The sequence below is a fragment of the Gambusia affinis genome, linkage group LG21 (assembly GCF_019740435.1).
Source record: "Gambusia affinis linkage group LG21, SWU_Gaff_1.0, whole genome shotgun sequence".
Lineage (NCBI taxonomy): Eukaryota > Metazoa > Chordata > Actinopteri > Cyprinodontiformes > Poeciliidae > Gambusia > Gambusia affinis.
The window spans coordinates 13,193,784-13,211,428 of record NC_057888.1 but is presented as its reverse complement, the minus strand read 5'-3'; the positions used below and the strand labels follow the sequence as shown (position 1 = coordinate 13,211,428).

At 39.3% G+C, this 17,645-nt stretch overlaps 1 protein-coding gene across 2 annotated transcripts in view; it reads right to left on the bottom strand.

The window, feature by feature from the left end:
* pola1 (polymerase (DNA directed), alpha 1) overlaps nt 1-16,911 on the bottom strand; it is a 54,984-nt gene extending 38,073 nt beyond the window's left edge. The window contains exons 1-26 of one of the 2 annotated variants that reach the window (XM_044103910.1): nt 16,706-16,911; nt 15,729-15,856; nt 15,041-15,137; nt 14,883-14,957; nt 14,690-14,805; nt 14,474-14,536; nt 14,265-14,366; nt 13,991-14,147; nt 13,729-13,900; nt 12,943-13,115; nt 12,723-12,835; nt 12,503-12,616; nt 12,340-12,414; nt 12,119-12,257; nt 11,869-12,023; nt 11,216-11,300; nt 10,813-10,874; nt 10,437-10,526; nt 9,753-9,869; nt 9,466-9,641; nt 9,230-9,359; nt 8,680-8,799; nt 8,503-8,593; nt 8,303-8,427; nt 8,058-8,207; nt 7,254-7,376 (exon numbers count right to left, since the gene is read on the bottom strand). In XM_044103910.1, coding sequence (XP_043959845.1) covers nt 7,254-7,376; nt 8,058-8,207; nt 8,303-8,427; nt 8,503-8,593; nt 8,680-8,799; nt 9,230-9,359; nt 9,466-9,641; nt 9,753-9,869; nt 10,437-10,526; nt 10,813-10,874; nt 11,216-11,300; nt 11,869-12,023; nt 12,119-12,257; nt 12,340-12,414; nt 12,503-12,616; nt 12,723-12,835; nt 12,943-13,115; nt 13,729-13,900; nt 13,991-14,147; nt 14,265-14,366; nt 14,474-14,536; nt 14,690-14,805; nt 14,883-14,957; nt 15,041-15,137; nt 15,729-15,856; nt 16,706-16,754 — 2,997 coding nt within the window. In that variant the 5' untranslated portion in view covers nt 16,755-16,911. The remainder of the gene's footprint in view (nt 1-7,253; nt 7,377-8,057; nt 8,208-8,302; nt 8,428-8,502; nt 8,594-8,679; nt 8,800-9,229; nt 9,360-9,465; nt 9,642-9,752; nt 9,870-10,436; nt 10,527-10,812; nt 10,875-11,215; nt 11,301-11,868; nt 12,024-12,118; nt 12,258-12,339; nt 12,415-12,502; nt 12,617-12,722; nt 12,836-12,942; nt 13,116-13,728; nt 13,901-13,990; nt 14,148-14,264; nt 14,367-14,473; nt 14,537-14,689; nt 14,806-14,882; nt 14,958-15,040; nt 15,138-15,728; nt 15,857-16,705) is intronic. The other variant, XM_044103911.1, reaches the window with a different exon arrangement.
* Between the last annotated feature and the right edge of the window lie 734 nt (nt 16,912-17,645).

Below are 17,645 nucleotides of genomic sequence, written 5' to 3'. Positions count from 1 at the left end.
AATCCTTATTTCTTTTGCATGTGATAATGTCTGATCGCAAATCACACATGTGCGCAAGCAAACACACACACACACGAACATGCACACCTGTCCTTGCAGATACTATATTTGTGTTCTCATGTCTGCTGCTTGGAAGGTCAATCGGCTGTAAAGCTGCCTCTGATTTAATACAACCGCCTGAGATCACAACAACCGGCTTTGACTGAAAATAAGCCGACAACGCCAACAATCCTCCTGTTGTTCGCTCAATTAATACGTGTCACTTCCAATGGTACAGCGGAAGTCTTGTGGCATTGCACTACACTGGTTCTGACACAGCCAAATAAGTCCCAAAATAACTTTTATAGGCTCTGTGTGGGATTCTTTATTTATCTTTACATTTCAGGCATTGGTCATTATAGAATAGAACTTTGTTGTCATTGCACTGTCACAAGTACAAACAACGAAATGTAGTTTGCATCTATCCAGAAGTGCTATACAGGATATAAATATTTATTTACAGGTGTACAAGACTAAATATAAATATAAATATGGGAGCTATATGCACAGATTATACAGAATATACAAGAATGTTAGGAAATTGATTATGTATGTATTAGTGGGTTTATAATACAAGATAAATAATTTACAAGATTTATGTTTAGTTCCTGACGAAACTCAATTACTGTAAACTGTTTTTGGCCTCCTGACTATAATTATGCAGACTCTGAGGTCCTTCAATTAAAATTGATAGAAGCCACTCTGACCCAGTCCGTCCCTTCCCTTTCAGTGGCTCACATGAGCCATAATGGCGGACAAGTAACTAAATCTGGACATTTAAAACTACTGTAAGACAGGTGAAACCAGAAAGTGATCCTAAAGAACATGTTACACAGCCTTCACATTTCTATGCCAACAACTTGATCCAATTTAAGTGAAAAAACTATTTTGTGTCTGAAACACAAAATGAACATGTGCTAAATAAACCTGTTTTTATGTTATTTTTTCAGCTTTCATCAAGGACATTAACACTTCTAGTAGGAATATTGAACAAGTGTCTTTAATTTCGTTACAGTATCAGACTGGAACACAATTACTATCCGATCCTTATACTTAAATGACTACATCAGAAATAAAAGAACAAGTTTAAGGTTAATTCAAGTGCCAGAGAGTCTTGGAGACCCCAGAGTTTTTTCCAACAGTAAAGCATCACTGTCCCTTCCCAAACACCTGCTGGCAGGAGGAAAGTTTCTACAATGTTCCCTTGCTTAAAATAAAGGTAAAACTTGGTTGTTTGTTCCAACAACACAAACATTAACATGCTGGTATGAGAGCAACATCACCCGTCACTCTTATTAAGGTCAAACAATTATCTGTAGGCAGCCTTTTTGAGCAGATACCACACCTACAACCAGCTTTTTCACTTCCAGATTGATGCCCCAGTAGAAATAAAATTACCAAGTATGTTACGGCTTAGTAAGTTAAAACCATTTACTAATTATTTATTCATTTACAGCTCTATATGTCATCCTGAGAAAGATGGGAGATGCTGGATCAATCTTTTATCAATTGTAATCCCAGCCATTAGCGTCGACTCACATGGCCTCATTAGTAGGTGTTACTAATGTCACTGTTTAAATGCTGAACTCAGCCCTTCCACCGTTAGCCTCTCACAGTCGAGCTAACGTGGCCAAAATAGAATCGCTGCTGCTCCCATGTGACTATTTGTTAAGTCCAGCTCTATCAGGAGCAAAGCCAGCTCTTTAAGGGGGAGGACCATGGGATCATGGAAACATCACGGCCGCCAGAGACACACACAAGCATTCAGGTCCAGATCCAGACTCATGAATACCAGCGTGACCGGGCTTATACGCTTAAATCTAATTCACAGAAATGTAAAAATGATTCCTGTGACTCTGAGCTAGCAGTCACAACCGAAACTCTGAATGAAAGAACCGGGTGCAATGTCGCTAAGTCGCAAAGTCTAAAAGACGGCGTCGAAAATGAGACGCGATAGCGCGAGTTTAAATATTCCTGGATCTAATTCTGGGAAATGGTTTGTCACTCTCGAGACAAGACAGATGATGGAGAGTCTGAACGATGGACGCCTGGGGCAACAATATTTACTTAGCCTTCATTACAGCTATTTGCACACATGTACGGACAGAGGTTTAACCTAAACCAAACTCTGACCTCTCCCGCCGCCGGGGCTCTGTTACACCAGCCCGCTTCTTCTAGTCTTCCCTTTGCATGCCTTCCTATAATGTCAGCAACGAGCTCCTGTCAGGCTGTTTTTAAACACAAGGACACAAACTCAATTACAGCAGAATGGCTTTCAGGAGTCATCCACTGTCCTGAGACACACAAACACCTGCTAATGGTTGTCAGATTTGCTGGCAAAAGGGGACAAAGGTCAAAGCAATCTGCAATCCACAACAATCAGCAGCTTCCACAAGCATCAGGGGACATAAACACATGGATGGACTAACAACTCTGCTCAAAGTACAAAACAAAAAAAACACTTTGTGTCCTGTTTCAGAGAAAATGACAAGAAGTTAAGCTGTTTTAGATAAATTATCTATAACAATTATCCAGAGTTAAGTTGCTTTTTTTCTACAGCTACAGTGTCCTGACACTATTCATGTACCTTAAACATTTTTACATCAAGTCTTTTGGGGTTAGCGGTTTACGACACTATCGATAATAATAAAAAAAAAAACATTACCTATTTTTAGATTACTGTATGTCTGTAATTGCATAGCATTCATAGCACCACACACACAAATACTGCTCTTGAAAAATATTCCCATTTAAACAAGTTTTTTCAGTATGCCCTAATTCCTATTGTCCATTTCAAAAACTGTTTTCTTTTCTCTTTTGTCAGATTTATGGAAAGCAAAATAAATCATTGTGCTCTTGACTAATTAGGTGACTCCTAAGTAGGCATTTATTTTGGGGGCCCAAAATAAAGAAGGTTGGACACAAATGCGTCATTATTGCGACAAACAATAATGCTGTTGTTTTGAGTCCATTTTGAAGTAACATATTGATAATGGCATAGTAATGCTGCAAGTCCACTATCAAATACCAATAAACTCCAAATTTGTAAAGAACACTTAATTGGACCTGGAAGATATTTTAAATATTCAAAATAAAACCTAACAATCAAAAACCATTTAAAAACAGAAATAAAAACACACAATGGAAATCATAGATAAATTTGTCCTACAAAATATTAATCATAATAATGAAAATTATTTAGCTCATTTTAATTTATCATGTGATTAATTGCTTATTGTGACTGGCTTACAAATACTGAAAACAATCGACAATTAACCAATTATGCGCTAATTTGTGTCCGTTTACCACAAATCTCCAAGAAAGTACATTTAAGCCTTATTGTAAATTAAAACTCAAGAGTAAACCATCTGGTGATTACAGAGGTCTAATAGCCAGCAGTCAGCGGACAATAAGTCTGTCTCGTGGGATAAATACATTGATCAGTCATAACCCACATGTGTGGGAGATATCTGAGTTACATACATCTGTTCCTCTCTGCATTCAACTGTTCTCTGGCCAACATACAAAAGAACTCAAAATATCACAGAGGGGCTGAGGGGGACATCAATCTGTAGAGGACCCTCAGCCGTGTAATCCTAAACCTTCACCTTCCTCTTAATACCCATCAAGTCCCCCTTTTAATACCCACACATTCCGGGACAGAGTAGGCCCACAACAAATGGTCCTCCGACAAAGGGCAGAGTTCGGCCAGTAGTACACGGAGGGTGACATGTGTGCGTCTGTGCACATTTCTACAGTCAGACTCAGAGAAGGGGATAAGTGGGGGGCTTTCGTTACTCTTAAGTAAGCTAATTTGAGGAGCTTCGGCCAAAAGTCTGTCAACTCTCTATAAGCCTCCCACATCTGAAACCCACCGGGGGTCCGAGAAACCGCAGTGGCTCCCGGCCCGTCCCGCTCTGCCGAGGCCTCGGTTTAAAACGAGAGTGAGAGAAAGATGAGAGCCGGACCAATCAATAAATACGCAGAACACATGCACATTCACCAGGGACACCCGTCCAAGCAGATGAGAGCGGTGGGAGGGGCGGGATTTACACGGCGGACAAAGTGGTGATCAGTGTACATGTTACAATTATAAAAATAAAAAGCCTCCTAAATCATGAGATGAAAGTGGAGTGCAAATGTGATGATTAAAAAGGGGGCAGGAGTGCAAATGGCAATACCCACAAATACACTAGAAACGCAGCTATAAATGTATAAATGCCAGCTGGCTTTTCTGGCTCACTGCAGATGGAAACTACTGAGAACCACTCGCATGATGTTTTATTAACTTCAGGCCACCGCAGAAATTCAGCCAAGCTTCACTATTTACTGTGTAAATCTGTAGCTAGGGGGAGCTCTACCTAGTTTCTCTAACTGTTTTAACTTTTACAAAAGGAAAAGGTCCATCACAATCGGGTCATCTTGTAATAAAAGCGGGAGTCCCTGTGTTGTGTCTCAACATGCAACATAAATAGAGCTGCACGCAGAATCATAGATACAAAGTAAACAAAACACCAAGACTGGGTGAAGCAGGATCTCCCGCTACATCAGCAAACCGAGGCGCATTTTAAATACTGAGCCCACAGAGGGTTTTAGATGTTACTGATGACCTTTTGATGCTCAGCTCTGCAATGTGTCACATCACTCCTCACTGTATGTGATGCACTAATGCAGTAGCCCCCCCTAGACCACGGTCCACTTATATTTACTGTCCCCTCAGCACACAAGGTAACTTAAGGAAACATCAGAGGTAACCCCGACCAAAAATATACGGCGCCCTGCAAAAGTATACACACCCCTTGAACTTTGAGATTTGCCTTATTAAAAACACAAACTTTGATGTGTTTCGCTGGGATTTTATGGGTTAGACCAACACAAAGCTGTGCATAGTTGAGGAGAACAAGGATGTCGCCAAATTGCCTGAATGTTTTAAAGAAATACGTAGCTAGAAAGTGCAGCACGCATTAGTATTCAGTTGTCTTTAATCAGACACCCCTAAATAAAATCCAGTGTCACTAGGTGGTTTCAGAAATGTGCTAATTTCTAGAGTCTGTCTGTATTTAAGTATTAAATTATCTTTTCTGGGACTCCAAAAGTTTGTTAGAGAACATGGGCAAATAACCAGCATCATTGAAACCAAGGAACATACCAGACCAGTCAAGGATAAAGTTAAGTTTTAAGTGGAGTTATGTTATAAAACAATGTTTTTATTGCCAAGTTCTGAACATCTCAGGGAGCTGTGTTCGATCCACCACAACAGACTTTAGATATTCAAGTTGGGTAACAACACAATAATAAAAAATTTTAAAAAACATCTAATTGATAAGTAAGGTTCCTCTATAAAGTGTAAAGTACGTGAGGCTGAATTCATAAATTCATGCTTTCCAGACTTTTTGTTCTGAACATTTTTGAAACCCTCCCATTTAACAGTTATGTGTTAATTTGTGTTGATCTATCACTAAAAATGCCAATGAAATACAAATTTATTTTGTGGTGACAAAATCAGAAAAAGTTGCCAATAGTTATGCAAATCTCCGTAAATGTGACCAAATTTATTTTATGGTAAAGCTAAGACTTAGAAAGAGATGAGATCTACTTTTTAACAAAAACATACTTTTTTTTTTAAATCCAATCGCTATTCACTCAATCTAGGTTTTGACCTCACTAAAGCATCAAGTCTTAGAGATTACTGACAGTTTTAGATAAGCGCTCCCTGCAAGACTGTCTAAACTAAATACAACTCAAAACTGTTTAAGACAACTCCTGTGGGAGGAGGCCATATTTTCATTCAAAGGAAAGTGGAAAAATAGCCCACTTATCGTCAAAGACTGTTGATGCAACCAAGATGAAGCAAAGCAGGCAGGAGGGTAAATGTAATTAATCCGTTCACCTCTGGCTGGTGACAGACAGCGGCTGTAAGTGCGCAGGCAGAGAAACTCCCACCTGCACCGGCGAATCAAACACACAATTTTAACACTGTAGCTCTGTCAGATGTACATCAAGCGTGACTGGAGGCACAAATGGACTGACAAAATAACAAACACGCACGGCGAGTTGGTGTCCTGCCCTCCGTCAGACAGCACAATGAGTGTGTAAGGGGATCTTAATGAAGGAGTCCCCCGAGGCAAAGCCTGATGCTTCCATTGAGGACTTGTACCGTTAGAGCTCATTAAATGAACATGAGTACCATCACTGACATGATGGGAGTGAGTGTGTGTGTGTGTGTGTGTGTGGTGTTCAGTTACAATGCCAGCTTTAGTCGTTTGTGTCATGCGGAACACACGCTGCTTTGGATAAATTTATTGGATGTGCACGTCTGTCAGCCCTTAAATGAGGAACGTGAACATTTCCTATCACATCTACTGGCATTTTACCCCTGGAAAGGTGACAGATTTGAAAAAAAAACAAAAAAAAAACAGAGACACTAAAAACATGAGCTGGGATCTGGCTGAATGGAAGGGGAGAAATTTTTACATTTAAAACAGAAGAGTCAAAGGTGAGGAGGACACAGAAAAACTCCTCAAGGAAAATAATACCAAGTATGAGGTAAAATAGGCCACACATAAAAGTTCATAAACCAAAGGAATATTTTTTTTTTAAATTGGTGAAAATGTGGACTATGGCTTCACAGTGACATCTTGTGGATGAAAATCATAGTGCTTCCAGCAAGGTCATTCAATTCACCTATCTAAACTTTATTTTATTGATCTGGAGAAGAGGCAAGAGAGGGAGGAAGGCAGGATAGATTGTCTGGCTAAGGAAAGGGATGATAGATCAAAAACCATGCATCTCATTTTTCATTTGGAGCTTCATGATTTTAGAAAAACATCATTTCTGCATTTCACAATGGTAATTTCAACAATGAACCCACATTTTCACTTTCATCACCACAGAGTTGCCTCCACTTTCCATGTCTGTTCTAATCTTCTGCAGTTTGTATAAGTTGAGAGCATAAAAACAGTCAAAGTCTTTCTTTTGTGGCCAAATGTTATTGGAAAGCAGAATTACCTGAAAGTGTATTGGCTATTGCCATTTTACATTTGTTTGATATTATAAATATTAAACTTGGTGATGATAATTTGCTTTTTGACATGTTCTGCAGCTCCAGTTCAAATTCCTATGAATATTGTAATTGTAGCAGATTTGAAGGACCTGAATATTAATTGTCACGCAGGAAATTAAACATTTATTTGCAGAGAAGCAGCTCAGTTTACCTCTCTTCCCTTGTGTGTGACCAGAGCAGCAAGTGGTTTAGCATAGAAGCGGCTGTAGCTGAATCCAAGACAGCCATACATGCTGTTGGCAGTCAGCTTCAAGGCCTTCTGACGGATGTCGTACTGAGGGGAAAGGAACAGAAAACAGTTTAGAAACCCACACCTATCTATTATTTCAATCATTAAGAAAAACTTACATTTTTTACATTTGTTCTCAGCAAGAAATGATGCTGCCGTGTTCAAGTTTCACCAAGTTAACGTATTTATGTTTTATTATGTTACAACCACAAGCTAAAGGGGATTGTTATATTAAATAATGGCCAATACAAAGTAGAACATAATTGTAAAGTGAAAAGAAAAAAAATTATTTCAGGTTTTCAACATTTTTATTTAGTCGTAGTAGGTAAGAAGGAAGAATGTACTGTAAAAACTAAGGATCACTATCGGATTTTTATTTGTCAAGTATTTGGCTAACTACGCCTCCTTTTCTCTCTGCTTCGTTATTATGCACTGCCTTAGGCTGGTTTGTCACATAAAATCCAGATGAAATTCACTCATTTTGTGGTTGTAACATGACAAAAAGTAAGTATTTAATTCAAGAAAGAGAATACTCCAGAGAGGCACTGGAAATGCCAAACTGTTCAAGAAATAAAAGACGAAGAAAATTTAAAGGAATTTGAGAGAATGAATTTAAAAACAGTCACTACTTTTGCCACATATTGCTAAGTTATAATGTAGACAAAGCACACACTGATTAAATGCTTATGTTTAACAAGGACTTGTGCATGTGAGCACATATTATACCTGCATGTAGAGATCTGGATTGATGTCTTGTTGTTTCATGAGCTGCTTAACATGTCTACGCCGTTCAACCAGTTTTCTGATTTCCTTGGGCAGGATTCCCATTTCCAGGTTGGAATCTGGAATCTCAGGAATCTCCTCTGGCTCATCATCCTGTTACGTAGTGTGTACAAAGGTTGGGACTCATTAATCTGCCTGACGAAGTATATCAGTTGTAATTCATCTGGAGGCGAGTGAATTTCACTCACATCAGTCTTTTTGTGGGAGTTCTGAGCCTGCCTTTGTACAGTGGTGAAGCAAATGTTGAACTCTTGGATGATTGAAGGGTACAAGCTGTTGAAGTCGAGCAGCAGCACAAACTTATCATAGAAACCTGAGTGGACAAATGAGATGCGGTCAGAAAACGGACTCAATTCAAAGCTAATCAACATTTTTGGGAAACACTTACCGACTTTCGGATCCAGCACCAGACCTCCTGCGTAGGCTGCCTTCTTCTTCCTCTTACCCTTTCCTGCATCTACATCGTCCTCTCCCTCAACCTGAATCAATGCCATCAAGGGGGGAAAAAAAAAACTTGCTTAAAAAATGTAAAAGTACATTTTTGTGCAGTTCTGTGAGCACTTACAGTGTCCAGATGGGCCTTTTTAAAGGACGGTTTGTCAGGGACAATAAAGTTTTTGTCGTGGAAGGCATGAAGCAGCAGGAACTCGTTCCTCTCAGAGCGACCACCCATTAGTGTGCGAGACTGCAGAGAGGCCACAGAGAGAAACTCAGAGTTAGAAGCACGAGAGATTAGAATTAGGACAAAGTAAACAGTACAAAGCCAGACAATAGCTGGATATGTTTTTAGGCAAGACTCGTGTCTAAAATATTAACTTTATATCATTATTCCTCACGTCCAAAATCACTGAAACTGACTGCCTTTCTCAATGTGGGAGATGTTTCTCAGAACATCTCCCACATATCACAAAAAAAATGTCAGATTTTGTTCTAGCAAATCTGACTCTGCAGATTATTTGGGTGAGCCTTCAGGTCAAACTTTTATTTAGAACGATGATTTAAAAATGCTACTGATCATAATTAACACCAAAGAGACAGACAGAAATTTATAGTTTAGGAAAACAAAAGAAACAGTGAGTTTTGAAAAGGCATAAGGGTGAATTGCTGATTGTTACCAGGACATTGCCGGCGATGCTGGTGATCTGCAGGGCAAGGGGCAGCACATTAAGCTCACACATGAGCTGGAGGATCAGCTTTGCATCAGTCCATGTCAACTCCAGCAGGTACAGCAGGTGAGGAGAGTCGCTGAGGCAAAAAGAGGCACATTGTACAATAAACAGCTTCATTTCCCTCACTCCTTTCTAATACGGTAGTAGCTCGCTTTGGGTTAGCCATGAGCTTTGAAATTCACCTGTAGAGATTTCTGATGCTTTCCTGAGGAACTGTGGCCCGCTCCACCTTCAGCACCTGACCTGCGAGCTCCGTCAGATGATAACTTTTACAACGAATCAGCTCTTTGGCCGAGATCTCCACGTCACACACCAGACGGCCACACGTTGCACTCTTCTCAGCAAACGCTCCACGGCCCTGGAAAAGTCAGGAATACAACATAGCAGAGAAAACACAAAATGGAAGATTTTTTTTTATTTACAAACCTACTACGAAAACATAATTCTGCTTCTAATTCTGTTTTCTTACCCCCAATCTGGGCATATTTGCCCTCCTGAGGCGTCCAATCTTAGACCAGTGGGGGACCTTGCACACATTGATCCTCTGCAGGAGAACTTCCAGATCAAAGCCGAAAATATCATGACCCTGCAGGCAAAAGCAGGTGACGATTCAAAGGGTCGCTGAATACTGGTTTCGCTAAACTCTGCTGTTTAGCTGAACAATAGAAACGTCCAGGTAGCAGTGACGTATAATTAGGCGGAAGAACAAAATCTCTGAAAGAATCTATTAGCTGTCCAATTTGTGACTCACACTAGTGAGATGTTTGTAGACCGCAAGTCTGACCCGCCAACTGATTTTATCCAGTTTTGTTAAAATTCAAAAATTATTTTTAAGCAGAACGAAAAGGTTTCTTCTGAAATAAAAGACATCCAGTCAAATTCTGAATTTTATTGTTGAACAGATGTGTCTGAATAACAAAAAAAAAAAATTTTTTTTTAATATTTTCCTTACTTCTTTACGAGAATAAAATCTACCTGATACTGAAAAGGCTTTCTTCTCATCAAAGTGTCTCGGAAGTATGTATGTAGTGCATTCACTGATCAGGAAACAGATCGTACTTTCAGATCCCAACCAGACGGACCACCTTAAATGCCTCCAGCTCAAATTAATGTGGATTTTTAGTATTTGCTTGTACGACTGTCTGTTGCTCACCACCAACACATCAGGGTCAATTTTGTGCATCTTGGCCAGGAAGCAGCCGAGCAAGGTCCGCTCTGACGTTGCCATCTCCACCTTCACTTTCTAAAAACAGATTGAGGTCAGTTGGTCAGTCTATTATCATTTGTACTGCTGCAACTGAGAAATGAGCCTTGCATTTAAATGTTAGTGTGTCTTAAATAACAGGAGGAGGATTTTAAAAAATGGCTTAAATATGAGCAGCAGCTTCAAGTGATGATTCAAATTATGGCCACACAATACAAGAAAATCTTTCAAAGGTATTTATATTGGTAAGTATTGTCCATTAATAATTAAAATAAACAGAAGCAGTGCTGCTAAAGCTAGGGTCTGTCCATGCGTGGTCACTCACCTTCTTCTTGACAGCATCTTTGAAGTCGTAAGGAAAGATGCAGTCAGATGGTTTACTGATCACTGAGGAGAAACATTGTTGCAATCAGTTTGTTTTAAATCTCATCCAAGGTTTTTATTGCATTTCATTACAATTTGTCAACTTCATTCATTACAGGTGACTGTGGCTCAATGAGGAAAATATTGCAATCCAAAAACTTGTGGGATCACAACAGCCTTCGGCAAGGCACTAAACCCCAAGTAGCCGAACGACCTGAGTGTCCATTTATGAATGTTGGTTTGTGAGTGTGGCTATGTGAGTGATTGGAGTGGTCACTTTGATTACAAAAATGCTATTTAAATTCACTGCTTTTACCAAGTGAATAACAACAAAATACCAACAGCAGACAATGTTTAACACTTACCACAGAAATGAGTTTGATAGGGAGGCTGAGGAGGAGCTTTATCCATATGGAAGCTGTAGTGGATGAGCGCAACAAGAGACACGATCTGCAGAAAAACGAATGTTGCATTGTGAAAAACATGATTAAACCTTTTAAAAATATATATATATATAGCATATAGAAGTGTTTTCCACAGCAGAGTATAAAGGCAATTCTAGGTAAAAGAAAAAATATATTTGGCCATAGAGAAGAAAACTTCCACCCAAATATTTAGATATTTCTTGAGAATTTCACATATTTACCAAAAGAATATATATAATTCAAAGACATACATTTACAATATCAAAATACGATACTATCTAACAAATTGTAAATTTGCATGAAAGCCACTTAATGTGATTATAAAGTCAAACAAGTCAAATGTGATAATGATACATGGTGAATTTATAGACGCATTTCTGGCTATTTTCAAAGTGGAAGTGGTACATCTGGGCTCTGGTGTCAGAACATCTCCCACATATCACAAAAAAATGTCAGATTTTGTTCTAGCAAACTTCTGACTTTACAACGGCAGAGAATTTCCCAGATTTATAATATCTCTTTAATCATAAAATCGTATCCCTATTTCCCAAAAACATACAACTCAATTCAAGTTTTATCTTGTAAATACGTACCTCATTGTGATGCGTCTTGGGGTTCTGAACCGTCTTGAGGCTTATGGACATTATGGTTAAGGGTGGAAGCGGCAGGTCTTTAATCACAGAAACCAAGTCACTCCTCACAGCGAGAGCCTCCACCTTACACCAGCTGACCGGTTGGTTCATCAGCTCTAACAAAGACAAGGGGGAGAAGTTAGAGCTGCAGAGAGAATTGTTTAGATGCATGGATCAAAGAATTAAGTGATATTAACGGCATCATTCTTACGTGGTGTCTTGATGTCCAACCAGCAGGGGCCTTTAATCTTCCTACTGAGAAGGAAGTGCTCCAAGCTGGAGGTGTTTGTTCCAAAAACATGGGAAAATGTCGTCCCTTTAAGGTCAGATGGCAAAGCAGGAAACTCTGCCTGTAAAAATAAAATGATGCTAATAAACCAGCATCAGCCTGGGATGGATTTTAGGACGTTTTGCTCATGTGTGTCTCCTTACAGAATATCTCACTTCCAAGTAGTCGCACTGACTGGGCACGTCAGGAATTTCAAAAGCATAGCTCTTCTCCACTTTCTGCAAAGTCAGAAGCAAAATATAGGCATGGATGCCAGTTTTCTAAAAAAATAAATAAATAAATAATCAAGCTGTAACTGATACCGACCTTAGATTTGAACTTCATAATCTTGAACTTCTCCGAAAGCTCGTTGAACTCCTGGTAAACGTCCATCATCCCCACTGGTTGGTCTGACACTTCTCCGGTCTTCGGATTTGTTTTCTGGTTGTTGTTTTTTTTTTGGTGTTGCAATAAAAACAATTCAGATATAAGCAGTTTTTGTCAGGAATAAGTCAATTGCAGTTTTCACTGCGTGCGTGACACTTACGAATTCCCGAGGAAGAAGGTACATTGTTCTGTCAATGTTCTTCACAGTAACGCAGCAGCTGACGTGAGACTGCGCCGACTCGATCCACACTTTCCCGAACAGATACACCACGCCTGCAATTTAACATCAAGTTATAAAATCTCAACAATACTTCTTCTAAAAAAAAAAACAAAAAACATTTTGTTTATTTTGATAAAAAAAAAATGGCTAAATATCTCACCTGGTTGGTTGTAGGGGTCTTCAAAAGCATCCAACCAATAGAATCGGAAGACCTGTTCCCCATCTGGGCCTTCCACTAGAGGGAGCTTGCTGGAGTCGACCTGCACCTCCACTGGAGCTTCACTGACTCCACCTGCCGCCTCCTGTCCCCAAGAGCTTCCAACTCTGTTGGGCCTAAAAACAAGAAAAATTATAAATATCTTCTAAATACATACATTTCACATGTTCTTCCTAATACTGATTCTAGATATGCATCTTGATGAGATTTGTTTGTCAGATTAAAAGTACCTATTGAAAATAACCTTTAAACGGGTATTATGCTCTTTTTATTAAGTCCACATTTCTGTTTTTTTTTTTCTTATTGATCTGATGTATTCAGACTTTAAATGTTATATTTTATTTACTGGAAAAAATCATCATAATTAACCAAAACAAAAGCTGGAAAACATCAGTTTGTGTGTAATTCATCTTTATATGGTTCTCCTCTAAGTGAATTTAGTTACTGAAATCATTTATTGAATAGGACTGTATGTCAGAAATATCTTAAGTACAATACACAGAGAATCTATTGTATGATTTCAGAGCCAGTCAATTTTTAGCTCGATTGGTTTTGATCGATGACCAGGCAGTTGAAAAAAAAACAAAAAAAACCAATCTGATCTTTACATCTTACCCAAGTGTAAAGATTAACCAGACACTGATAAACCAGAACTGACCTGAGAATGAACTTGATCCTTAGAGAAAAACATCTAACTTCTAAGTGCAGCAAAGCTGCAGTCAAACTCACAGCAGAACTGGATCCTGACGTTCAGCTTTGTGCTCCACTTTAACTTCCATCGCTGTCAACCCGCCTTCAGGTTCAAGTTTGGCTTCGTCTTTAGCTACAGCCTTCTTCTCCTCATGCTCAACCTCCATTGGCTCATCAAAATCGACCCCCTCAAAAGCCAGACTGTCGTCCTCTGTAACAGATGGCAACATCAAGATTGTTTTTTGTTTTTTTTATTGAGAAGGAGTTCAAGAGTGTGAAAGCTCCTGACATTCCATCTAACCTCTCTCTTCGTTTGGCTCCTCCAGCTCTGCTTCATGTTTTTCTGGAAGAACCTCAGTTGTTGCAGGTGGAGGACGGGCTGAAGGTTGGGGAGAGGGGTCTGGAGGCGGAGGTCGGATCACCTTGGCTTTTAATCCCGCAGATGAGGGCTTCTCCTGCTACATCAGGGTGTTTGCATAATTATTCAATTGTGATGTTTGCACTGACAGATTCTTGCAAAACCTCCACATAAAAAGCAATAAAACTACATGTAGGTCAGGATATGATGGCTTCACCTTTGGCACATGAGGTTTGATGGAAAAGGGGTTCATGCTTGATCCCACTGGCTTCTTTTTCTTCAGGGTAACCAAAGGTGGAGGAGTGAGAGCTGAAGGTTTCTGGAACCGCAGATGAATCAGATATTAGAGAGGTTAAAGGCAGCAGGAACTATTTGTTATTCCCAACAGTGGGAGAATGTTTGGTTTAATTCTCCACTCATACAAACCTCATTGTGTAGATCTTGTAAAATATCTCCTAACAAGTCATCTTTGGACAGATCTACATCTTTCTGTAAAAAAAAAATAAAAAAATTCCAAAACAAGAGAAAAATGTAAGAACATCATCTAATCTCTGACAAACCATCTACAGCATATGTGACAAAAACATTAAGCATCCAGTGAGTGTAGAGAATATCTTGTCAAAGGTTCTCATAAACACCGACCTCTGCAGGCCTCTTAACATTGCTGTTCATGAAGAGACTCTTAATAGTGTTAGGCTTCGCTACAGAAGATTTCTTCAGGGTTTTCTTTGACTCGCCCCCTTTTGCGCCCCCTTTTCCTGTAAGCACAAACCAAATACTTAAGCACACAATGTCTGTATTTTTCAATTCTTCCAAAGGATTTTCAGCTTGTTACCTTTGCTTTCTACAACATCGTCGTCTAAATCATCGTCGAAGATCTCTCGCCCGTCTTCAACATATCCTGTGCCGTCTGAAAGAAGGAAGGCGTTTCTTTGAGTAAAGAGCCCGCCATCAGCCTGTGTTCTGCAGCGGTTTCTCAAAACCAGATCTCACCATCGTCAATAATCCAGTCGTCCTCCTGCCTCTCTCGCACCATTTTCGAGTACTGCTGCTCGTCCACCTCTTCATACACACTGGTGATCTCCTCCACCTGCAAAAGGCAAACACCAGCTAAACACAAACTGAAGAGAAACACAGCAGAAAGTTTCTTGAATGGCGAGCACTATGAAGGTAAGTTGAGTGGAAGAAAAACAGCATAACAAAAAAGAAAAAAAGTATACACGCAACATTGAAAGCCGCAGGCTTGAGTGGATTATGAAGGAAAGCCTGTTAAAGAGTTTGGGAGACAATTCACAAAATGTGGACTCCAGCAGGAGTCGGATCTTTAGAAAACACCACACAGACCTGGGACCAGCAAGTTGATCTGACCTAAGCCTTGAGAAGAGTCTTTTGAGTAATGTCAGGGGATAAAATGAGAGACCCCGGACCAAACAATGCAGCTTATTTAAAGGCCACATGTACCTGTAACAAACCAAGACCAAGTTCATACCTACACCTAATAAATACCAAAATCAAAAGTAACAAAACACTTCAAATAAATCACTCTGTGATAAGAACACCGACTTAGAAGTAATTGTTGCTTACTGTACAATGTAAAAAAAATTGTCTCAACCTGCCACTGGTTTTATGAATTACATAAAGAATCTTCACAGGCAAAACAGATACATATCGTCTTTATCACCTCGTATTTGATCTTTTCCCCCTTTTTGGCCTTCTTGAGCTGCTCCAGCGCAGACTTCCTGCCCACCTTCTCCCGCTTCTCTCGTCTGGAGCGAGACTTGGCCAGACCGCAGGCATCGCCCTTCTCATCTGAGGAAAGTCACACAATGTTTTGGGGGTTTTTTAATACAAAATCCTCCAATTCTTCTACATTTACACTCAATTAGCAATAAAATTCCAAAACTCCACACTTTTATGAATTAAAAAAGTCACTGCTTTTTTTTTTTTATTCTGATGTGGTTATATTAGAGGTGAATTTCAACAACAAAACTGTCCAAAAAAAGAAAATACGAAAGAATTCACTTTTTTTTATTACCAGTAAAAAAAAAAAATTGCTTGGCCACTCTCGAATTAAGGCCAAGAGAGCCAATTAAACCAAAAATAGTAATATTAACATTTACAAAACGTTTGTAAATAGCCTTATGACCCTTACATGTAGCAACAATTGCTACTTTAAGGTGACCTTTTTGATTGGCATTGTGTGAAAGTACAGCTGTATGTTTTCACACTAGAAGAATTTCTTATTTTCAACCTTCGTACAAGTTTTTACGACACTTTTTAATGACTCGCTAACCAGTCAGGTGAAATTGATTAGCAGCGAATGGATGGACACATTGTGGTAATTCTTTTGGAAGGAAAGTTGTAGTAAGGCTGAAACGAACAATGACGCTGAGACAGTGTCCTTATGTGGGCCAATATTATCTTCTGAAGTATCCTAATTGTTCCTTTTCCTCTTTTTATCAAGAACAAATACCAGATTAACGGGACAAACCTAATTTGAATCCATCTAATTCCGTCGTAAAGACACAAGCAGTACTCTACGCCAAAGCCTGTTAGCAGGTGTTAAAATAAGCTAGCCACCGTGTTAGCTAATAATTTCATTTTGAACGCCCAAACAAGCAGCTGTCCTGTGACGGAAAACCGGGGACACAAACTCACCACCGTCCGGAACATCCATGTCTTTATCTGGGTCTGCAACCGGAGCCATTACTTCTGTTATTTGGTCTTTATTCCGACAGCTGAATGACAGCAGCACAACAACACAGCAACCCGCGCCAAAGCGCCTTCCCGGGGAAAGTCATATGCAGGAAATGACATCACGCTGCTGTCAACCAATTACCGGATATGCTGTTTACAATGTGCCCATAAGGGGGCGACAATGGTCTATCCAAATGCAGTCACAAATTGCAAAATGGTTTTACTGTGTGTTATTTATAGGAAATTTACCAACCTGATGGATTACATTTAATTAGCATTTTATACCATTGTATTAAAATGCAGCTACGCCCAACATCCAAACATCTAAAGGTATTATTTAAAAAAAAGTATTTGTTTATGAAATGGAAAGAGAACATTTTCCTCTTTTAATTCAATCAGAAAGGCTTTTCATTCAATTGAATCATAAATCATAAACCCACCCCTTCTCTATTTTGCCAAAGTAAGCAAGTTAGTCTAAGTTCAGAGGAAAAGAGTTTTGCATGCTGTTTAAAAGAACTACTGTAATTGATTTAACAGAGAAAATCTTTTCAAGTAAAAGGAATTAAATCTTTACCTTTTCCAATCTCACTGTCTAGTCTATTTCATGTAATTTTATTCGGTGTAAAGGAAGGAAATTAACTTGTTTGTCTAATAAATAACCTTGTCCTTTCTTAATATACCATTTGTGACGACAACTTTAGGCTATCGTTCTCCAGTTGTCACTGTACCTCCATGATGTCCGTTGCCACAGAAACGAAGCCAGTCTGTAAAGGGCACAATAGATTCCTGTCCCAGACTGGGGCCACAGAGGAAGTACAATACAAGCAATAATGAAAACACAAAGCACAGTTTGTCTCTTATTCAAGCTGCTTTCTGCGTGAGCACCATCACTATCTATAAT